The sequence below is a fragment of the Sardina pilchardus genome, chromosome 7 (assembly GCF_963854185.1).
Source record: "Sardina pilchardus chromosome 7, fSarPil1.1, whole genome shotgun sequence".
Taxonomy (NCBI): domain Eukaryota; kingdom Metazoa; phylum Chordata; class Actinopteri; order Clupeiformes; family Clupeidae; genus Sardina; species Sardina pilchardus.
The window spans coordinates 25,272,501-25,296,365 of record NC_085000.1 but is presented as its reverse complement, the minus strand read 5'-3'; the positions used below and the strand labels follow the sequence as shown (position 1 = coordinate 25,296,365).

The 23,865-nt window shown below is 41.3% G+C and overlaps 5 protein-coding genes across 11 annotated transcripts in view; 1 reads left to right on the top strand and 4 right to left on the bottom strand.

Annotated features, from left to right (window-relative positions):
- Positions 1–580, bottom strand: part of atp2b3a (ATPase plasma membrane Ca2+ transporting 3a) — a 30,661-nt gene extending 30,081 nt beyond the window's left edge. For 3 of the 5 annotated variants that reach the window (XM_062541485.1, XM_062541487.1, XM_062541489.1), the window contains exon 1: positions 124–579. The gene's annotated coding sequence lies outside the window, so the exon portion shown is untranslated. Of the gene's footprint in view, positions 1–123 lie in introns of all 5 variants that reach the window. The other 2 variants (XM_062541486.1, XM_062541488.1) reach the window with 2 other exon arrangements.
- Positions 581–5,720: 5,140 nt separating this feature from the next.
- On the top strand, positions 5,721–7,352 carry ugt5e1 (UDP glucuronosyltransferase 5 family, polypeptide E1). The gene has a single exon (XM_062542028.1). It carries the CDS (start codon positions 5,721–5,723, stop codon positions 7,350–7,352), a length of 1,632 nt encoding a protein of 543 aa, XP_062398012.1.
- A 411-nt stretch (positions 7,353–7,763) lies between these two features.
- dedd (death effector domain containing) lies at positions 7,764–14,836 on the bottom strand. Of its 2 annotated transcripts, none has more exons than XM_062541482.1 (5): positions 14,672–14,836; positions 12,762–13,491; positions 12,254–12,364; positions 11,418–11,555; positions 7,764–11,012 (listed from the first exon to the last, which is right to left on the bottom strand). In XM_062541482.1, exons 2-5 carry the CDS (start codon positions 13,351–13,353, stop codon positions 10,570–10,572), a joined length of 1,284 nt encoding a protein of 427 aa, XP_062397466.1. In that variant the 5' UTR covers positions 13,354–13,491; positions 14,672–14,836; the 3' UTR covers positions 7,764–10,569. The 2 variants fall into 2 exon arrangements, with proteins under 2 accessions (XP_062397466.1, XP_062397468.1); XM_062541484.1 differs by having other exon boundaries at positions 12,260–12,364.
- Positions 14,837–15,006: 170 nt separating this feature from the next.
- On the bottom strand, positions 15,007–16,693 carry LOC134086901 (phospholipase A and acyltransferase 2-like). Its single transcript, XM_062540093.1, has 4 exons — positions 16,618–16,693; positions 16,066–16,186; positions 15,507–15,805; positions 15,007–15,384 (listed from the first exon to the last, which is right to left on the bottom strand). The coding sequence occupies exons 1-4, from the start codon at positions 16,633–16,635 to the stop codon at positions 15,316–15,318; spliced, it is 507 nt and encodes a 168-aa protein (XP_062396077.1). The 5' UTR covers positions 16,636–16,693; the 3' UTR covers positions 15,007–15,315.
- A 600-nt stretch (positions 16,694–17,293) lies between these two features.
- On the bottom strand, positions 17,294–21,557 carry LOC134086900 (phospholipase A and acyltransferase 2-like). 2 transcript variants are annotated; one of them, XM_062540092.1, is made up of 5 exons: positions 21,484–21,557; positions 21,117–21,187; positions 20,494–20,614; positions 18,848–19,146; positions 17,294–18,723 (listed from the first exon to the last, which is right to left on the bottom strand). In XM_062540092.1, the coding sequence occupies exons 2-5, from the start codon at positions 21,132–21,134 to the stop codon at positions 18,655–18,657; spliced, it is 507 nt and encodes a 168-aa protein (XP_062396076.1). In that variant the 5' UTR covers positions 21,135–21,187; positions 21,484–21,557; the 3' UTR covers positions 17,294–18,654. The 2 variants fall into 2 exon arrangements, with proteins under 2 accessions (XP_062396076.1, XP_062396075.1); XM_062540091.1 differs by lacking the exon at positions 21,484–21,557 and adding an exon at positions 21,307–21,435.
- Positions 21,558–23,865: the final 2,308 nt, after the last annotated feature.

The window sequence follows — 23,865 nt, the reverse complement described above, 5'->3', positions numbered from 1 at the left end:
AACAAGATATAGTGTTAAGCTACATCAATTTGAAAATCATGGTACGAGGGAACACAAATATGGTCAGATTGCATGCATGTACAGGATGTGAGCCGTGTATTAATATAAAATGTACCCACTCACCAGGCCATGCTCCAAGGACGTTTAACGGTTAGGTTGGAAAAACCGGGGGAATCCAGCGTTTTATTCTTCAATTTTATTTTAAATCCGGCAGAGAAAGTCCGTCTGGGTGATGGGATGAGCCGACCGACGCAATATTCCATCAGTTGATGCTCTACAAATCAAAATGTGGTTATAATAGTAGCCTAGGCTAAAACTGAGCTGACGTTTGTGTGGAATTCATTTTATGCGGAAGAAAATGAATGATGCAGATTACATATTAACACGTCCGCATAAATTATAACAAATCCAACACCACGTTGTTGTCACGTTTGCCGGTGTAGAAGACATATTTCTGTTGCAATGTCCCTTTTTGCGGGTTGATCAGACTGACCAGGCTCCGATTGAGTAGGTGATGCGCGGTTCGGTTCTACATGCTGGAAGCCCGTAAGGCGCCGACTAGGATGATGGCACCATCCGAACGGGGCTGCTCTCTGCGACTAGTGCGAGGGGGAGGGGTGGAAGGATGCCGCCGCGCTCGACGCTCCCCTCCTCTCTGTCTCTTCTCCTCTCCTCTCTCCGCTCGCTTCAACCCCTCCCCTGGCCTGCCCGCACAGTCATGATAAACCACAGTACACACCGGGACAGAGGGCCGGAGAGCTCACTGTCTATACCAGCAGATAGAAACAGAAGATTACTGTTGATAAACCATTGTTTTCATATGAATAGCCTGCATAACCTAAATAATGATAATAATAATAATAATAATAATAGTGATAATAATAGTGATGCATTATTAGAATTATTTCATTATAAATATAATAATAGTATTATTATCATTCTAATTATTACTGTTATTATTATTACTGTTACTATTATTATTATTATTATTATTATTATTATTATTATTATTATATTGCAAATTATGTAGTGCATCAGTGCACAAAGTAGCCTACCAAGATTTGACATTAGCTTTGACCATTCCTGCACCTGCAGCCTCATACCTGCACTGGTCATCCATCAGTGGCCCAAATGAAATTAATCAGCTCTCTCCCAAACTCTTCTCCCTCAACACCTCCTCCGTGTGTGGCTAGTGTCGGGCATTAATTATGAAGACTGCGCTTACAGTCAGAGCTACATGGCCATTAATAAAACATTACACACCCGACAGGAGTTGCACCGTCCGGGAAGCAGGAAGAAGGCGGCTGGAAGTGATTGAGACTGTGACCTTCATCTAGTTCAACCACAAGACCACTGTAAGGACAGCCAACATGTTACCAGCCAATATGTTCACAGACAGGAAACATCTGACTGGAAGGTTCACGGCTGTCAGAATTTTATGGGACAGTAGAAGGCAATCATGAATATTTTGGAAAATACAACTGATCTGTGTGCTTAAGGCCACATTCTGTCCCTGATGGGCTCAGATAACATTCTACCCCACCAGGACATCTTGGAATGGTAAAAGTGTTGCTGGTAGATCACTTCAGATTGCAATGAAACCCTGATCAGGCAGCTGTCCATTCAAAATCCATCCAAAGTCTAAACAAGAATATGTTATTCATAGGCATAAGCATACTTGGGAATCCCAGACACTGAGGCTGAATCCCAAAGTGAGCCCTGAGGGCTGAGGGCTAAAGACTCACAGACTTAATTGATCTAAGGTGCTAAGTGAGTAAGTGTGTGAGGCCACATGAGCTCATATAGGTATAAATGGGATTGGGACAGCATGTCACGAGATCACATGTACCTTGGCGATGTTTAATAGCAAAGACGTTGCTGACACTTGCGCCATGCACGTGTGTTGTGCTGTTTTTTACCTTTCTAATTTCCGGATTTTCCTATGGTCCCTGCGGTAAACGTCACAACGCTTTCAACTGTGGATAATTCTCTATGGTGAAGTCTGCACCGATGCAGACTCACGGAAAGGGCCCAGTAAGTGTGTACTCAAACCCTCACGCCCTTTGAAATTTGACTTTGGGACAGTCCTAAGCCCTTATGAATTTTGTGAGAATGCGCACCAAGGTCTGTGAGTCTATGAGTTCGGACTTTGGGGTTGGGCCCTTGAGGTTCTCCCTGTCACAGGGGAGATGTCTGAACCCAGGAATTAGATACTCAAGGAACGCAGGATGTGATCATTTCAGATACAGACAGGAGGTGATGAATTCCTTGTTCTAAAGTCAGGTACACTGCTAGAAAATGTGGGCCCTATGACAGACAATAATTCTGTAGTAGCCTTGTTTAAACAATAACATAGTGTGTGTGTGTGTGTGGGGGGGGGGGGGCTCTGGATAAGATTGAGCATTCCATTTATCTGCTTGAATCATGTCAGGTGAGCGTAGAGTTACGCCAAGGGACATTTCTCAGACAGAAACCCTATTTGGTTGGACAGGAGTTCCGATGCTGGGGCAGAATTCCTGGTAGAATTCCAGTGTGAACTTCACACTAGCTCAGGGTGCTGCTGGCCTCCTGTCTAGACTCAGACTGGTGGTGTTGCTCTCCCCTAACAGTGGTGGTGCTCTTGCACGGCAGACATAAACAATAGATGTACATGAAAAGATGGTGTATTTGAGGTATACATTTCCAGTGACATATTTGAGCTCCTGAACTTGACATGCCCTTGACCAAACATAACACAACACAACCAGCATGTTTATAATTTTATAACTAGAAAATGTGCATTTGTTTGGCCTCCCTGTATTTTTACAGTCAATAGCAGCAAAGAAATGATTGGCTAAGTCAATCAATCAATCAATCAATCAATCAATCAATCAATCAATCAATCAATCAATCAATCAATCAATCGATGTATTTTTCATAGAGTAGTATCACCATGCAACATGATCTGAATATGTTGGAAAAGGGAATGGAACAGAACAGAATGGGAAGGGTTTTAAGAACAGCAAAGGGCCGGGTTTCCCAGAATCGTTAAGAAGCTCTTAAGTTCTAAGAACTTCTTAGGAGCGATGTAAGAATGTTCTAAGAACGCTCCTAAGAAGTTCTTAGCACTTAAGAGCTTCTTAATGATTCTGGGAAACACGACCAATGGCAGTAAGGTTTATATTCTTCTATATAGTTACTATAATGACGTGTCAGTGATTCTACTGTATGGTGTATCATTCTCAGTCACTTGAAACACTAGTGCAGAGAAAATGCAAGTTGTCAATGCCCACTTCACAGAAAATGATGTGGATCTGATATGTGACTTCAAAGGTCGGCAGGACATCTGAACAGAAGTTAGTCGTTGAAATCAGGAATGCATAACCTTGTTGATGGGCCAGGGGATTCCTATACATTAACAGAGCAATGCTCCAATTGGTTGCTAGTTAATAAACGGTTTAATGTTGTAACTGAGGGTATTGTACTGGGCAACAATGCTCTTTTAGGTAACCCATATGCGAGTACAACCGGCTTACCCTGAGAGGAATGCATTGGAAATAATCCACTCCACATAATCAGTTTCTTTGGACTGGCTCTGTTCAAAACACATGCTTCAGATCAAGCCCACCCCTTTTTTTCCCTGCTATATAAACACCTAAAGGAAGTAAAGGACTGGGTCAAAGTTCATTGCCTTTTTCCTTTGGAAACACCGTATAGTTACAGAACACAACACACTGAGCAGTGAGGGATCCATTTTGATGGACAAACGGCTGACTTTAATTGCCAGCGAGACACGCTTTACTTTCCTGGAGGCTGGCCCACGTTTGGCAAAGTAACGAGTGACTCGACAGCAGATCAGCAGCAGTTGCTCAAGACCCAGGTACAGTATCTATATTCTGTTGCTCTTCTGTGCTGTATCTATCTATGGTGTATGTAGTCCTTCTTTCTTTGAAAGACTGGAGTCTGTTTACTCAGATTCATGAACAGAAGTTAATAATAAATAAGGTAGCAGTTTTCAGAGATTTATAGATGCTGTGTAATGGTTTGCTGTTATGAGCCGTCAACAGTGTTTACATAATAAATTCCGCACTCATTTATTGAAGCCAAGCCATACGTTGTTAACATTATTTTGTGAATGATTAACAGTGCAGGCTAAATGTTCCTCAACCTTTTTTTTGCTTTAGTATAATCCTTCGAAAATGTTAATCTTGGGCAGCCATGCAGGTCTAATGACATAACATTTAGTGCTATGATGATTCCAGCACTGGCTTGTTTTGCTCTACAAACCTGTGTGTATCACTTTTGAGTGGATGAGAAAACTGCTAGCATTTTAATGTCAGTCTTTTGAGTTCACTCGGTGCATTACTTTCCTGCATTCACTCCTGTCCAGGGTCATACAATCTCCCTTCTCATCTACAACTAACGGTGCAACTAGTGCAAAGGCTGGACTGTTGCAATGCTGAGTAGCTTTTGCAAGTAAATTCCCTGACAGAGTATTATTCAGGGTAGTATTCAAAACGTATAGACGATAAAGATACAAGATAACACCACAGGGAGTATCTTTACAACATATCGATGCCAAAGTCCAAGCAACATATTTTAATGTTTATTTAAAGAGATTTTAAATAAAAAAAATATGTTTGAAATGATATAAATGAACAGCATTAAACGTCAGCATTATCAATACACTAAACAACCGAACACAGACAATCTGTCTCAGAGATAAGGATGACTACTATTGTCATTCTCAGAATTTTTTGCATTATTTCTTCAGCCATGCACTACTACACTCCCTAGGAATACACACAAGGAAGCGCTGAGGACTATCATACTGAAGGCATTGACTGACCACATGTAGGCCTATGTAGGCTTTGCCAAAGATAGCAAACCAAAAGGCAGATGAGAGCCTGTCTTGTGATAATGGCTATATGAGCATGTATCTCAGTTCATACTATTTAAGCAATTTTCTGTTTTGGAAATCTGGACAGAACTGTTCTTTCACTTGTTGCCACAAATTGACGAATGAATCTGACATAAAGGATCCATTTTAGAGCTAATTGGGTAGTGTTGGCGTACAAAAAGGGGTTTGATGTCATTTTCAGAGTAGTGTCTATTATTTAAGGTTGAAAGACTGTGAATGGATGTGAGGTACGTTAAGTCAGGTTTTATTATATAATTATTTTGCAAAGGAATGTACCATTCACACAGGGGAATGGAACAGGACTTTTTGTTTTCATTTCATTCAGTAATGCTTCTAGTTAATACAGTAGGCCTAATTTTAGAGTTGTTTTTTTTTTCTTTGTCATTCGTGATTGTAGTAAATGGTACTGGTGTTCTTTCTGAAGAAAAAAAAAGCTCTAATCCTTTCATAAGCCTTTAAGGGCATGCTGAACAGGCTTCATGAGGTCATGTTCATTATCTGGTCATTTGAGGAACAAAATAAAAAATAAATAAATAAGAGTACACTTAACAAAATAATGCCTCAGTGGAATTATCTGTCATGCTATTACTTAGTTATTACTCATTCTAATGATAAAATAATGCTCAGCCTGTTTAGAGATCATTTCCTTTATCTCCATTAGTTGTATACTAATGGCTGCTATTTGTTTGCTGTTTGTGATCATTATTTACATTTTTTCTGGTTTTTTTTTACATGTGGCCTGCTGCTGGAACACTTACATATCTTTTTGGGAGATTAATAAAGTTTAATCTTATTTTATTTTATCTATCTTAGACGAGCCATGCTGTGGGGCAGAGCTATGAACATCCCCTTCCCATGCCAGCTTTGTACCATTGCAGTGTCTATTCTCATGAGTCTACCAACTCAGTGCTATGCTGGCAAGATCCTTGTGTATCCGGTGGATGGCAGCCACTGGCTGAACATGAACATTCTCCTGCACGAGCTACACAAACGTGGACACGAGCTAACTGTGGTGCGCTCGTCCACGAGCTGGTACATCCCTGAAAACGCAGACCACTACAAGGCCATCACTATTCCTACCACCCATGCGAGCAACCTGGAGGACCCTGAGTACATGGCAGCTTTCTTGAAAAGGAACATTGAAATACGCAGTGGCGACGGGTCCATTTTGTCTTTCATTGCCCTTCAGCAAGAGACTCTGACCTTGCTGATGGAGGCTCATAAGGCTTCTGCTGAGATGGTTCGGGACATCCTCCACAACAAAGACCTGGTGAGGTCACTGAAGAACACAGGCTATGACATTATGCTGACCGATCCTGGATTTGCCGGGGGAGTTGTGTTAGGGCGCTACCTAGACCTGCCCTTGGTTTTCAATGTCCGCTGGATAACAAATTCTGAGGGTCACTTTGCAATTGCACCCTCTCCACTATCTTACATCCCGACCATTGGTTCTGAGGTCTCTGACAAAATGAGCTTTGCAAATAAGCTGAAAAACGTATTGCACTATGGAATAGGCCAGTATATTGACCATGGCATTACCAGACCACTATACCAGGGTGTCATTAGTGAGTTCATCGATCCAAATGCCAATATTTACTCTTTGATTCAAGGGGCAGACTTGTGGCTAATGCGCGTGGATTTTGTCTTTGAGTTCCCACGTCCCACTATGCCCAATGTAGTTTACATGGGAGGTTTTCAGTGTAAACCTTCCAAGGCTCTACCTCCAGAGTTAGAGGAGTTCATGCAGAGTTCAGGGGAGCATGGGGTGATTGTTATGTCCTTGGGTACTCTCCTCGGAAGCCTGGTGCCAGAAATATCAAAAGTCGTTGCAGCTGCCTTTGCAAGGCTGCCGCAGAAAGTCGTGTGGCGGCATCTCGGAGAGAGGCCCTCTACTCTGGGTAACAACACACTGGTGGTGGACTGGCTTCCACAGAACGACCTGCTGGGTCACCCCAAGACTCGAGCTTTCGTAACCCATGGAGGCACCAACGGGATCTACGAGGCCATCTACCACGGAGTCCCCATTCTTGGACTGCCCCTCATCTTTGACCAGTTTGACAATATGGTTCGCCTGACGTCCAGAGGGGTGGCTAAATCACTGGAAGTAACAGCCTTGGATGTTGACACTCTGACACAAGCCCTGCGAGACATCCTGGACAAAAAGAAACCATACAGGGAGAACATGCGCAGACTGTCAATGCTGCACCACGACCAGCCAATGAAGCCCATGGACACTGCCATCTTCTGGTTGGAGTTTGTAGTGCGCCACAAAGGGGCGACACACTTGCGCACAGAGTCTTACAAGTTACCGTGGTATGCCTATTATAATGTGGATGTACTAGCATTTATTTTTGGCTTTGTCCTTGCAATTGTTTTGGTGTTTTTAATGACCTGCCGGGCACTCTGTAAAACTGTGTGTCGGAAAAAGCAGACAAAAGACAAACTCCAATAGCTCTTGTCTCAAATTAAATAAACATTTCAAAAACGTTGGTTGGGTTTGTATTCTGCCAATTTCCAACTTAATTTGGATTTACATAGATATAAAAATGACAAAACATACAAAGAAAAAAGAAAGCGACAGACATAAAATAAAATCAAATTAAACAGATTCATATGATAATGTAAAAGTGATGAAACCTGCACTTATTTCATTTTCTTAACTGCTTGTTTTATTGATTTGTACGGACATTGAATGCATCAGTCTACTATTATGTATGTAAATACTTACTGAACACAATCTCTTTCTTGGTCAACACAAATAAGAATATTCAAAAATCAAATAGTCATAATGCAACATAAGGCAAATGCTGCTCAACATCTCCTAGGTTTCCGGAATGACGTATATGACTATGCATTGATACTAAAGGTGAATATTTGCAACAGTAAAAAATAAAGTGCTCCCTTCTGATCTCTTCTAGTAAGTGGACAGTACACTTTTTCAACACGGCAGTCCAAATTTTCTCTTGGGAAAGAAAATGAAAATGTTAGAAACAACTAGAATCTTTAAACCTACAGAGAACACAGTTTGTTATGTTTCATGTTTTTTCTCTTTTCTTTTTTTTTTTTTTGCTCTGTGGTGTTTGTGGGGGGATCAACATCATATACTGTACATGCAAGTTATAAAGACAGACACTCGAACACAATTGATAGAACATATAACCTATATAATAGATACCAGATTGTAACATTTTGTTAATTCCATTAGGAAAACAGAGTCATTTTTTTCCTTTGTATGGTTAAGTTTTCAGTAATGCTGACACATGGCCTTGTGTCAGCAAAAGCCACAAACCAAGAGACCCTTAATATTGGACATCAGTTCCCAGTCTTTCTCTTCTTTCAGATTTCAGGGTTTTTTTTAACAAGTACTCAAGCAGCTGTTGGGATATCAAAAAGCAACTTAAAAAAGGCTGGGGGAAAAAGACACCATCCATCAGTCCTAGTTTAGAGAACAGCTTTGGTATTTTAGGTGCAACAGCCTATCTTGTCTCCGAAATTTCAAAAAGATTCTTGCCTTTTGTTTTAGTAAGAGAGAGTAAACATAAGACACTGATGCACTTGTTTGTGAACAAGTCGATTCCACAAGTGAAAGACTAGATACAATTATAGTGGGGTCAAAGAATTGTAAAAAACTAAACATGAGCTAAAATGAAACAATCACCACACAAGTGATATGGTCACCTCAAAAGATAGCTATAAATTTGGGATTATCCAGATGATGAAGATTATTTGGGGGAGTGAACAAAAATTTGACCACAAACAGGTGTACAGCATTTTCTCAACGAGCACATGGGACTGCAAACAACTCAAAATAAATAAAATAAAATGTAAAAAAAAAATTCAGATGCACACATCAGAACCAAGCATAACGCCAGACGAGGTGCAACACACGCTTATGTGGGTATGCGAGTATGTGGGTGGTGAGAAGTACAAATACAAATTCAGGGCAACCTCCTAAACGCTAATCCAACCAGAACACTAAAACCAAATGCTCACCATTACACACAGGCCCATTCAAGAAGACTGCCCAAGTAGCACCCCAGGGCAGTCTAAGGTCCCACCAGTGACGAACACCTAGAGTCATGACAATCATAACATTTACACTGATTAAGTACTATTCAGAATCTCTGATGGCCAGTTGTGGTGCTGTTTGATCGAAACGACGAGAGATCAAAGGGCTGAATAACAACCCATCAAGGGACAATGGCTCAGTTTAAGACGTATCCTGATTTACATGTTGAGATGTGGAAAAAAACTATATATTTATTAAACAAATAGGCCTTTTTAAATTAATTTATCATTTATTTGTGTATAACTGTGACTGTTTAGGAAAACTTGGATTAGTGAGAGTGACAAAGAAATTTCTTCGATTGAAAATAAACTGGACATGACTCGAAGATGTTACTGTCCATTTAAAAAAGAAGATAGAAGACAGAAATAAAAGGTGTACAATGAGGCTGGATTTGGTCCAAATAACAACTGTCCTTCAAAATTGACCTTCAAGTGTATGCCTCTTTTGTTACCAAGTCCACTTTTCTCATTCACTTTCTTTTAGCCATTCATACTGCCACATACAGTAGGTTTAACTGGTGAGCACCAATGCATGTGTACAGTATTCTCTACACCACACAAATTGACTGTTTAAATAATATGGAATTGGTGCCATTTGCCTTTTCATAGCTAACATAATCTGCTCGCTTAGAGTGACAGTTCAAAATGGCCTTTGGGCAATTGGGAGGCTTTATTCTACAATATGCTCCAAGACAAGTAAATTCTTTCTGCCGTCAACTTAAGTACACACACACTACTCCCAAACTTAAAATTAAATAATGGGCATTCAGTGCACTTAACTGGTTAACTGCTAAACTGAACAGGGAATAATAGCCTCTGGCTCATGTGAAGGCATTAGTTATTCAACTTAGAAACACACTGCTCTGAACCTTGAACCTTCCGACATATCCTCGAAAGAACAAGTCTTTCCACATTTTCCTTAAACAAAAAATACCTATGACAGCTTGAAATTATAACTTATTCTGGGTATTAACTGGAGCTTATACAAGTAAATACTTGAGAATAGAAACTTTAGATATAAACCCATTTGAAGATGGTAAAAATGCATTGCTGTATACAAAATCCAAAATATTGTGGCAAGCTCCCCTCTGAATCTAACGGTTAAACGGGAACATCTCCATCTCAAACAAAATCACTTCGGGAACAGCTGTAAATGCAGATGACTGGGCAGTACACAATGACGATGTGTAGTATGTGTGTTTCATGATTTAGGTTACGAAAGAAAATCACGCTGAGCTAGATAAAGAAAGCCAAAACTAAATGTCTCCATGCTTCAAATGTCTCCACTGCCTTTAACCATCCCTCAAAATGACTTCGTCCATGGGTCTTTAAAGGCTCATATCTTAGTGGCACCTGGCACTCAACTTTGTACGACGCCTCCCAAAATACTTCTGTCACTGGTTGCACTGCGCTTCATACTACACATATACCTTTCCCTCAGTGTGCGAAAAAATCCTCAAACCCTTCAACTTCCTCTTCCTCTTCCTCTTCCTCTTCTATGAAGCCAACATCCACAGGGCCTTCCACTCGAATTCCCCCACTTTCCACCTCTGCTCTTGTTCCTACCACCACAACAGAAACATTCTTTGCGACACCGGTGACTACGACGTCGTCTCTCTGCTCCCGCTGGACCCGGCTGCCGCCGCTGCCGCTGCCGCCGCCGCCCCGCTACTGCTGCCGCCGGCCATGAGGTTCCGCAAAAGCTTGCGGCGACCGGCCTGATAGTCCTCCTCGTCCACGTTGACGAGGAGCTTGATGGCCTCGTGGCCCACAGCCTGCTTGAGCGAGTCCGTGATGAAGACGCCCTTGAGGGCCTCCAGCAAGGAGCCGTTGATGTAGTCCCGCCAGAAGGCGTCCAGGTAGGTCAGCTCGGAGAACTTGATGTCGCAGATAATGGAGCCCAGGTCGCGCGACTTGAGAATGGTGTTGGCCTGGTTGAAGCGCTCAAACTGCCTCTCCAGCGCCTCCTGCTTGTTGGAGAAGACGTTGCCCTGCAGGGCCGACTCGTGCTGGCAGTACTCGGCGCGCACGCGGAGACGAATGTCTGGAGTATGCAGAGACACATGGAGGGGTGAGCATAATCATATTTACAATTATTCATATAATCAACTCTTACAAAATAGAGGCACAGAAATATTCAAGATAAAAAAAAAAGAATAATTATGTTGCAACAAGGCACGGCCATATTTTTAATTTGTGTAATAAATCATTCACATTATGTTTTGCCTAATTAAAATGGCTTCATTCAAGGGAAACACTATGTCACCCAATGTTTACAAAATATACAACGCAGCTGTGATTTCCCAATTGCTTCTCAAAAATCAAACTAAAAGTATTTGATGAGAAGAGAATTGTCTCATAATACTCCATAGAACAGTTAGCACTCCGAAACCTCCTTGTGCTTTACCACAATAACTTTGGTTATCCGACAGCTAGTCTGTGACCTCACCACATGTCTGCTTCTCCCTGCAGTCGGCGCTGGTGTGGGCCCTCTTCCTCTTGCGGCTGGGGACCGAGGGCCCTGGTTTGGCACGTGGCGGGCACACGCGGGGCCCGGAGGGGGAGCAGCATATCAAGGGCTGGGGCCCTGAGGACGGACAACAACAACAACAACAACAACACAGTTACAACAGGAAGCAGCGCGTCAGCTCGGTTTATGACGCACTTACTGGCAGTTGTGCTTTTTTTCGGTCAAACGTCTCTGGATTGGGTAGCATTTTGATGATGATTTGGTAACGGGGTGTTTTGGGGCTTATTGGGCGATGTCTTGTGCAATGAGCATAGCCAGTGTGATGAAATAACACTACAGTGATTGGAGTTATGTAAACTCAGCAGTAAATAACACAATAAGCACATTCTGATGAAAGTAGACAGGCACTAAACTGCACTAAGCAGTAGTTCGGAAACAGTAGCTCCTCTCAGACACCACCGTCAAAGTTCTGGACGAGGTCAAGTTCAACAAATATTAACAGCTGTAATTTCCTAAGTGCTTCTCAAAAATCAAACCAAAAGTATTTGATGAGAAGAGAATGGTCTCATATACCCCATAGAACAGTTAGCACTCCGAAACTTCCTAAACATTTCCTAAACACTTCCTAAACATTTTAGACTTCAGTCTAAAACTCCTCTCAAATAATAATAATATTAAAACAGGAAAGGCAGTGTACTGTATAAAACATTGACGAAATTCAATTTACTGTGTCTGTTGCCGTTACCAGCAATAATACATTACGGTAGTTAGCAAGCAAGCTTGGATGCAGTAGGAAGAGAGTATTTATAGCCCACCCAGACCTGTCCTTCTGTGCGAGGGGCCTTCTCTGTTCTCCCCAGAGCCTCTGGGGGATACATAACGCACTGACGTTTCCTCCAAGTACTTATCCACTGGGTCTGGGCACACTGAACACACACACACACACACACACACACACACACACACACACACACACACACTTATTACACCAACTCACATTAAGCATCGGAATCACTAGACAAATCTAATTTTTTTTTTTTTTTTTAAAGTCAAGGTTGGTATAACTTTGTCGCTATAAATTATTATTAGGATTTATCTATGATGAACATCTAGGGACCATGTTAATGATTGATGGCTGGTTGATTGGCTGGTTTAAACTTGATATACTGACAGGCTTCTTAAAGGTCATATTTAGACATAATCATTTCACACAACTATAAAATATTATGTTATGTCATTGCAGAATACATCTATGGAAGTAACAATGCATGAATGTATGTAAGCTTTGAAAGAGGAGCCTCTCCTCGCGGCGGTTGTCCTCACCTGTCTGTCTCTTTCTGAGCGTGACGTAGGGCAGCAGGTCGTGTCGGGTGATGATGCGGAGCAGCTGGAGCACGTGTCTGAAGTTGGTCTCGTCACAACGGCCCTGCCTCTCCAGCGCCAGCAGGAAGTCCCTGCCGTTGCGAATGCCGCCGCGCTCGTACTCGTCGATGACGTCCACGAACAGGAACGACAGCACGCGCACGTCGCGGTTCGTGAGCTGCGCCCCGACAATGTCAAACATGCGATGCAGCGAGTACAGCCCGTAGGCATTGTCCACGGCCTCCTCTGGCCAGGGCTCGTAACGTCCAGACGTGGGTCTCCTCGACGAAGCCGAGGTGCTACAGGAGGCCGAGGCGGCCCGGTTCAGGGCCACCGTGCTTGGGGTGAGAGGTGAGGAAGACATACCCCCCATGGCTCCTCTGTGTGCCGTGGGTGCAGCTACACTGCTGTTACTACTGCCGCCGCTACCACTGCTGCTGCTGTGGGATGAGTCCAGCTGGTTGGGCTGAGTGTGAGGCCTACCTTGATGGGTGGAAGAGTTCTGTGGTACAAGCAAGGGAGGGCTGAAATTGTCATTCTGATGTGAAGTCATCACTCTGCGCCCAAGGGTGGTGGACAGGGAAAGGGGGGGATGGCAAAATCCCTGTCAACAATTTGAGGGTGAAGTCCAACCTGAGGTTCAAGTTACCTCTACTCTCCCAGCACTTGACCAGCACTCACATCTGTTTTTCTATTAAAAAAAAAAAAAGTACATGTGGCTCTGAAAATGTGAAAGAAGCTTACATTTGCTTGATAAAACATCTTGGTCCATATAGAAATGATGCAACACATTAGTTAGTCTCTGAATAATGTTTGGCATTCAGCAAACAACAACACCATGATTATATGAACACCATACGACATGTTTATAGTCATATGATGAATTGTCGAGTTCAATAGCTGATAATGCACCAACATGAGCGCCTCGTGGACAAATTTCACTGTTTTAAGTAATCCCAGAATGATAAATAAGCAATCATCAAGATGACTGGATTAACTGACTACTTCTGTGAGGGAAGAGAAGGCGGAGTGGTGTTGCCCATGACATTCCCTGGAAGGACACCCAAGACATCTTTAGCACCCAACAAACAGTTGAGTAATGCTCACTGGATGTTGCTCCATCTCACGAACCACCAGACGCTAGCTTCCAACCAATCAGAACTAACAAGTGTATTCTATCTAGATAACTCAATGCATTATCTGGGGGGTCCCATGTATCTGCTGGGACGCTGACGTTATCTTTGACTCAACAACGTTTCCTATCTTAACAACCTGGCGACACAAGCACTAACGTTAATGTTAACTTAGCCTGCTATCGCTAGCTAGCGAGTAGCGACCAAACATATGACACCATACGAAGATAGCTGCTAATGAGAAGTGTGCAAAACATGACTTCATGCAACCTCAACAACCACTTCAACATTTCTCAACTATATGACTAAGAAGAGGCCAGCAAAAGTTACTGTTAACACGCTGACACTACACTGACTACCGTTTGTTCACCTCACCCAGCTGGCTAGGTAACGTTAGCTCTGGTATCAACTTGCTCTAGTAATCATAACACAGCTGACGTTACACTTAGCTAGCGTGTCTTCAAACAAAGGGGAGCTTCAATTTTTCATACATATTCATTCAACAACTGTAAAAATGAACATTAACAGCGACAACAAAGTCTAGTGCATTACATATCTATAGTTGTACATTTCACGTAGACTGTCTTCCAAGGAGCTAGCATTTTGCTTGAAATATCGTTAGCCAGCTAGCAAGCTTGCCGAATCTATTAGCTAGCATTGTCAGACAGGGCTATCCTAGTTGGCTTGGTACATAATGACAACTGGATATCGTTAGCAGCTGTGTGTCTGTTTTCTCACCCTTGTGATTTCATTTATCTTCTGTAGACTGCCAGTATATTGAAGCTTGAACTCATACGTTTGAAGAATTTGGTAACCACGGGCTTAAAACATTGTAAAGTTGCTATTTTTCTCTCGCTCCCAGAGGCTAACCAATAACATGCCCATTTTTGTTTCACAGCTAAAATGAAGGCACATCCGGGAGACGTAGAAGCTCAGGACAGCATCCGGGGAATGATAAGAGTTTGGCTGTAAGCGCTGATCAAGGTAAAGGGTAAATAAAGGGCCATCATCTTTTTAGTGTAACCAAAATATAGTTTTAAATGAAAATACAAGATCATAGTTAGTCGTTATTTTAAGTCATTTCAATTATTTTTTTATTGTCATAATGCTAATTACAATTAAGGTTGCATGAGTAAGTTTACTTTTCATTGCAGGAGTTTTTTTTTTTTTTACGGGAGCCAACCAGGCCAAGTGATAGGCCTAGCCTTCACAGTAGGCCTATATTTTACGTGATAATATTGATTGTAGCATACAATATGAGCATAACAGAAGAGACATAACAGGAAAGACAAGTAATTTGTAAAAACGACAACTATTGCACTAAAAGGAACAAATTCAGTATAAAAATTAACATGATAGAAGCTTGAATGATAGGACACAAGTTAAGACACAAGTTTTTGGAAAGTTTCTGTTGCCTCTTCCGTTTCCTTGTTCTTGGCCCTGCCAGGGATCTGTGTATGTCAGAAAGTGATGAAGTTAGAAAAAAATAATATATTTTCAGGCTTTTCAATCAGGCTAACTGTAGAAGATGTGTTATCTTAATCACTTGAACTTAACTGTAGGCCTACATTACCTGATTGCACACAGCCTGACCATATCGAATAAATGTGGCAAAGTGTTCACAGTTCAGTTTGAATAGATTGTAAGGTAACTCCTTGTCCAGAAGGAAATTTCGACGGAGTCTCATTATAGTTTCTTCTGATGGTTCACAGGCATGGCGATTATTGCTGATCAGGAGATGAGCTCCATCTGGTACATTAATCTCTGCTAAGGGTTGTCGACGTATCTTTGTATCCCCGAGCAGCAAGTCTCCACACAAGGGGAACACTGTTTGCAGGTAACCACGGAATCTTTTCATTACATCTCCTTCATCTGGAAACGTCGGAGAGAAGATCTGTGATTTTGCATCATACAGACAGAAGTAGCTCTGAACAATTTGTCAGGGGCCCCTCATACATTTACCTCTACAAAGTCCATTTTATACAAATGTGCAACATCAACCACATCAGTGGCTTCCATGCTTGCCACATGAGAAACTAAGTTTTAGTCATCATGACACTAGTAACATTTCTCAATTAGTGTGTCTAGATGTTTACAATTGCATATCATTTTTGAAATGGTGAAAGTCTCACCTGCAACTGCAAAATGGATCACGTAGCCATCGCCATCATACACGCCCCAATGTGAAAATCCAACAGGGTAAGAGAACTCAATCAAGTCACCAAATTTGGCTTTGGCAGTAATCTCTTCAACCTGTAGGGGTAACCAGTAAACGTGCCCTTTCGTTCAGTAGTCTAACCAATAAACGTGCCTGGTGTGTTCAGAATCTAAAACAGGTTTGGCTGCATGGTTTCTGATTGAGTTGTGAAAAGGCACAGAAACCATTTAAAAATGCTGTAAAGCTTACAATTTAAGTAAAACAGTGAACACAACAAATGTAAAAACATCCATACACATTCATAATTTATCTGTTCTAAATATTCATCTGCAAAAGAAAAATACATTTGTCATTGGATTGTAAGAAGTGGCTCTGCCTGATACGAAAACCTTGTAAGAGTAGCTGAAAGCAGGTGTATAGATTTGAAACAATCATAATGAAACATGCAAATCCTTTTTGTTTGATCTCAGCATGAGACTTTTGCCATTGTATGAAGTCATCTATTGCTGTTTAAGTTTGAAGTTACCTGCTTTTGTAAGTCCATTGCGCTGCGTTCCCCGTAACGTGTCAAAACATCTGCCTATGCACTCATGGGATGGGCGTGGTCTAGGAAAGGGCATGTCAACCGTAGGCCTATTGTGATGTGAGTTAAATACCTAATGGTCTGTCAACAATTGGATATTTGAACATGAGCAACCATTAACCGTTGTGCACAATTAGTCAAGTCGTGATACAGTACAGTCCACATACTGACCATTCAGACTGTGAATCTGAATACTGACCTATAGGACTTCAAAATAGTTTTGATTTAATGTAGAAGTGCATAATAATTCAACATTGGCAACAAAGTGATAACAATAGCCTGAATAGCATGAATAGCATGAAATTGCATTTAAAAGTTAAGCAAACAGAGTGGGAAATGTGGTGGTTGGTGGAGAGATAGAGAGTCTAAAGTTATTTTAGTTCACCAAGAAGAAAGGACCCTCCGCCATATTTCACCATTTCCAAATCTTTTCGGATGCATCATTCCCCTCAAACTCAGACAGTGCCAACCTGTGGTGTATTTTGGTAAGTCACATGAACTAGTTTCCCCCTGTGTATCAGGATGGCTGAGAGTCTTCTCAACTTTTTCCATCCAGACAGGTTCTACGTATGAGGAGAGGTACTACAGGTTCTACGAGATTTCATTGCAGATTCCCATGTTAGATTAAGTTCAATTCAACTTTATTGAAGTATGCCATATATATTTGTATTTGTCCCCAACATAGTTTTCACTGCCAACATCACAAACAAGCAAATTGTAAAATCTTAAAAGAGTAGTACCAGAAATTATAATAAATAATAAATCATGGACCAGCTGGGAAACAGGTAATACATAGGAAAATACACTACTCTTGTCTCCCATGAGAACTGATCTTGTGTGTCTTTATGTGAGGTGTATTGGTGTGTGTTGAGCTGAACATGTTATAGTTAATCAATTTAGCCGTCAGGTTTGTCCAAAGCAACTTACAAAACATGAAATGATAGAATCGTGATTATTCTTCTTGATTTTTTTTTTTCCCTTTTTTTTGAAATCTATAAATGTGCTGGTAATTTGGATCACATCCACTAGAGTTCACTGTTACCCATAACTGTTGTATCTGTTATTTTTCCTTTAAACGTTTTTAGAGGATTTACAGAGGAATAAATAGGTTGATGTGGAAAAATGTGTACTGTACACACTATATTGCCAAAAGTATTGGGTCAACTGCCTTGAATAGATAGATAGATAGATAGATACTTTATTGATCCCCAAGGGGAAATTCAAGAATCGCATATGAACTTAAGTGACATCCCTTAGGTTTTAATATGACAACCCTTTGCAGCTATAACAACTTCGACTCTTCTGGGAAGGCTCTCTACAAGGTTTAGGAGTGTGTTTATGGGAAGCCATCTCCAAACTGTTCCCACAAAGTTGGTACCATGAATTGTCCAGAATCTCTTGGTTAATGCTGAAGCATTCAGTGTTCCTTTCACTGGAACTAAGGGGCCAAGCTCAGCTTAGGGATGGCCCCTTCCTGTTCCAACATGACTCTGCACCAGCGCACAAAGCAAGGTCCATAAAGACATGGAGGACAGAGTTTGGTGTGGATGAACTTCACTGGCCTTCACAGAGTCCTGACCTGTCCTCAACCCGATAGAACACCTTTGGGATGAATTAGAGCACAGACTGAGAGCCAGGCCCCTCATCCTGAGAGCCAGTCCCCTCCATCATTGACCATCAGTGTGTGACCTCACAAATGCGCCTCTGGAAGAATGGTCGAAAATTCCCATAAACACACTCCTAAGCCTTGCGGAAAGCCTTGTGGAAAGCCTTCCCAGACTAGTTGAACCTGTTATAGCTACAGGGGTGGAACGATGTCATATTAAACCCCATGGATTAAGAATAGGATCACTTAAGTTCATATGGGAGTCAAGGCAGGTGACCCAAAACTTTTGCCAATATAGTGTATATTCCAAAACATACAGTATACAGTACATAAAGCATAATTACATCTTGTTTGATCTGACATGACAGCAACTGTCATGACATTAGCCTCTGGAAGATTTTTGTTGCCTCTTCACATTCCTTATTCTTGGTTCTCCCAGGGATCTGTAAAAGAGGTGAAATATGAGTGAGAAATGGGATGACAAGATAATGTTTAAAGCAATGCAATGGATGATATAAATAACAGTAGATGCTAAATTGCTTAATTTTTATGCATTTTGTGCATTACCTGGTTACAAATACCGACTCCATATCGTACAAATGTGGCAAAGTGTTCACAGTTCACGGAGAACAGTTTGTAGTGCAGGTCATGGCCCAGTAGAGCGGTTCGGCGTTGTCGGATGTCACATTCGGGGGATGGTCTGCGGGCATGGAGATTGTTGCTGATGGTGACACGGGCTCCTCTCGGTACATTGATGTCAGCTATGTGCTGCCGGCGTATTTTTGTTTCCCCCAGCAGTATGTCTCCACTCAGAGGGACCAGTTTTTGCAGGACGTCACGGAACTTTTTCGTCAACTTTCCTTCATCTGAGAATAGCATATGTAGCAATTCATGAATGAATAAACTGCAGACTATTAAGGCAAAATAAGCACCACTGTCCCAAGTTCCCAACTTCTTTTTTGTTTTTTTATTTTTGTCTATTAATGCATATTCCAAAACTAAGGCATTACATGGATTCAGTGTAAATCAAAAGGACTATGGTGGCATCTATAAAGGGACAAGATGTAATTTTAAATCCATATAATATGAGCTTTATTTTCGTACTCCTTTGTCAGTACGAAAACATATGAGTGGTTGCCTTATTCTGAGTCTCAATAGAGACTCTCCAGCAGACATTAAACCAGACAAGGAATGGAAGACTGTTTATACTTTAGATTAGTTGAATAAGGAGAATTCTATGTGTGGTCACAAAGCTACAGTACCTTAAACTGGAAACACGATTGTTTCTTTCTTTAGATACAAATCTTGGACTTTGAAATGACCACTACAAAACAGGCTAATCTGAATCAAGGCAGACTGTAATGCAAATACAGAATGTGGCGCCAACCATCTCTCTCAACACGTTATTTATGTTACCATTTTGAGTTGGAGATGCAAGTATAGACGTTACTGAAGCGAATTGTGCACTAAGCTTTCATGAAAAGGAAAGCAGTCAGAACTTTTGATAAGCTATTAAATTCACGCAGCAACTTAAAATTAGTGCCTCTACTTCATAAACAATGTCTTCGAAGTCTGAACAAAGGTATTGCTGCCATTCATTTTTCACTGCTGCTTCCTTTTATAGGCCTATAAAAAAGAAAGCAGTCAAAACTTTGGATAGACAATTAATGCAGCACCTTCTTACTGGGTGCCTATTGATACACAACGTCTTCAAAGCCTGAACAAAGGTATAGCTGCCATTCATTTTCACTGCTGCTTGCTTTTAATAATGAAGTTTATCCAAAATGTTTAGAAAGGCCGCTACATAAACATGCTTTGAAAGCTTAAACAAAAGTTATATTAATGCAAGCAAATCGTTAGAATTTTAATTGAATTCAGCTCCTTACAACAGCCTACACAGGCCTTGGTGTGCTACTGTATGTCTTAGCTATATTTAGGCTTTAAGGCTGTCACTATGTCTTCATTTATTGCTATGTCCCATGATGACATTAGGTCAGCAAATATCTATAAATAACATGCTGAATGGGAGCTGTGACTTTTGTTTTCATAGCACATTGTACCTACTAACACTGCTAATGAAAATGTGGTGGAGTAAAAGTATATACATTTGATAAAAAATGTAGTAAAGTAAAAATAAAAGTAAAAAAATAAAAACTCTAGTAATGTACAGACTCTCCCCATTCATACTTAAGATACTATATCAATAGTCTTACCTGCAACGGCAAAATGGACGACATAGCCTTCTCCATCATAAACACCCCAGTGTGAAAATCCAACAGGATAAGAGAACTCAATCAAATCACCAAACCGGGCATTGTCCTCAATGTATTGAATCTGTGTTAGTACATAATATAGTTTGCTCTGAGGATCCATCTCACAGTGACCGAGAAATCTATTTAATGCATGCTTCACCACTTCAATGACAATGTTTTTTTTTTTTAATAAAGTTTGACAAATGTGCAAAAGAATGATTTTCAAACTACTGAGATTGTGTCAGTACCAACAAGTAAGCCTAGACAAGTATGTCAGCAAGTTACATCTACTGTGTAAGTATGAAAGAAAAGAAGAGGGAACGAATAATGTTTGTGGTAGTCAAAAATTCAGGGTGTTTATCAAAAAGGCTTTAATCAAGTTTTTTTAAAATATTTATCAGGAGTGCCTCAATTTTCATTTTTTTTTTCAATGGCATCTGTCCTACTATTAGTGTGGCACTTTGATGGTAATGCGATTCACACGCAATGCAAGCGGACGAGGAATGAAAGTGAAAAGATAAAACATAAAATAAACAGTTAAGAAGCTGCAGTGTAAATTAAAGTTACATGTGAAAAGCTTGTACCTGCTGGTAATATTCCATCGCACTTTTTACCCCTGGACGTCAGTAGCCGTCTCTCCACTTGCACCTGCCGTCTGGAAGAATGACACATTCTTGAGCGCATTTCACTGAGGTTATCAAGGAGGCATGAGTTAAAAACAAATGTTCAAAAGATTGCATATTGTGTATAAAACTTGTTATGGTAAATACCAACCTGTCATAAAGAGGTGCAAAATCAAATTCGACTGTACTGTACTGTATGTATCAAACTGATGAGGATAATCTATACCCAACAAAGACCGGTAACCAGATCATACAATAGAAAACCAACACGGCGACAAGTTATAAGATCTACGTATGCAAACCAACACAGTAAAGATCACCCTTTCACCTCCATTCAGTTTTGAGGGAGAACAGTCTCTCAAAAACCTTTTCTCTCATGTCACTTGTCTTTTGTGAATTCCTCTCAATGGTGTTTCCCTCAGTGGTGTTGTTTTCAAGTCAGTTCAATGGTAGCAGTATGTAGGTGGGTTTCTGTAGTGTGGTTGTCTGTCAATTTTTAACCTTTATTACACCTCAATCACCCTGTATTTCCACTTGGTTATTTTCCTGGCGAGTTTTACTGCCAATTGTTTTTCAGACTTACAGGTGAGACATTCTGGTTGGACATTCTGTAATTGATACACAAGTAACCAAAACAATAATATGAAACAAAACAATAAAAGTGAAATCTAAAGTTAAAGATTATGGGCAGATTATGGGGATTATGGGGATTTATGGGCGGTGATAGTGTAGTGGTTAAGCAGCTGGGCTAGCGTGCAGTAGCCTGAACGGTGCCGGTTCCATTCCTAAGCAACGCACTTAACCCCAAATTGCTTTGGGGACGGTTTAATCGCTTGTAGTATAGTTGACATATGTAAGTCACTTTGGGCAAAAAAAGTGTCCGCTAAATGTATATAATGTAATGTAATGTAATGTAATGTAAGATAATAACACACCACAGATAATGAATTGCATCATTTGCAGATTATTCTAGACACAGAGATACATGTAGTTTGACAGACTTTTCCGCTGATAAGACTCAATATTCCAAAACTATGAGTGTACATAGAGGTCATAAAGGTTTGCATAAGGGCCAGAGATGGTAGCCCCCCCCCCCCCCATTTAGTATCTAGTCAGATCCCACAGTCTCTATTTAATTCATACAGCTCATTACCTCCGCCAAGGAGGTTATGTTTTCTTCGGGGTTTGTTTTTTTGTCTGTTTGTCAGTTTGTCTGTCTGTTCGTTAGCAAAATAACTCAAAAAGTTATGGACAAGAAGAATTATTCAAAGCCAGTGGGGTTCTTATCATCTCAAAATGCTCAGTACGCACATAGCTTGTATCCTTTTTGGAAAGCTAATATATCATAGCATGCACCAGTGACATGATTGTGTTGCATTCCTTCCTCCTTGAACTGTATGACCCACTAGCCCAGGAATTACTGCCACTGCACTTCAATCACTGTACTGAACTTTACACTTTGGTCCTTTGGCTCACACCAAATGTTTTAACTTCGTCAGACACACTGGCTAAAATGGGTTATCTATTGGTTGGACCAAGCACTACCTAAATTATTTGCATGTGCATAAAGGTAATTTTATTGTGAAATGTTGACACATTGTCTCAAGCTATTTACAAGCTTTCCCAGCATCTTATCTCATCAGACTGCATCTATTGTGATGTTTATTTATGACCTATCCCCTTCCTTCTTAATTAAGCACAATTACACATTTCAGTTCATTTTGTGGTTTTATTATAAACATGTAATTACAAAGTAAACACAATATTGAAACAACATCAAAAAAAGGACATTAAATGACATGCATAATAGCAAAATACCCACATGTTCCCCAGCACCAATATCATAATTATGATCAGTATAAAAATTAAGCAAAAATAAATCAACAATCAACAAGCAGTTCAGTAAGAATGAGACAGAGTTTTTAAGCTTATAAGCTCTATACAGACACATGACATCACATTTCTGACACACCCCTTGTACCATACACCACCCGCATACAACCATTCCCATATCAGTCTCTCATTGACATACTCAAGTTTTCATATTAGCTGGTGTTGGATTCACTGGTTTTGACACCCATCTTTTCATTTTATTCTTATTCTGTGCAGTTACTGTGGCTTACTAGTAATACTTTTCTGATACCGGCGCCTTATATTTAATGTAGTTTTTTGGGGTGAATCGGCAGTGAAAACTGGTCTCCTCTTGGCTCGGCTGGTACCTCTATACGCTCCTCAGACGTCTTGTGGGTTGGCTCTATGTGAAGGGCAGTCAGTGCCTGAGCTAGCCCAGTATTTCCTGTGCAATTTTTCAGTCCCTCTTTCAGCTCCGACAGCTGCTGCGAGTGATTGGTCAGAGTGCTGTTGAACTGGGCCAGGTACCCATCCGAGTGTCCTTCGAGCTCTCCGCGGATTCTCTCCAGGTCGTCGGCAAGGTGCGTCAAGCCGCCGCACTGGCCCTCCACGCGAGTCACCCTGCCGCCCACCTCGCTCACCTCCTTCTGGACGCCCAGAGCGGCGGAGCGACAACCCTGGAGCTCACCGGCCAGCCGGCGCCTCAGCTCCTGCAGTTCGCCCTTCAGACGGCCGAGCCTCTTCTCTCCGCTGCTCAGCATCGAGGCCTGCTTGCCCACCAGCTGCACCACGCCCTTCACCTGCTGGGCCAGTCGCTCCTCACGACCCTGCCAAGTGGTGTTCGCCCGGCTGACCTCCT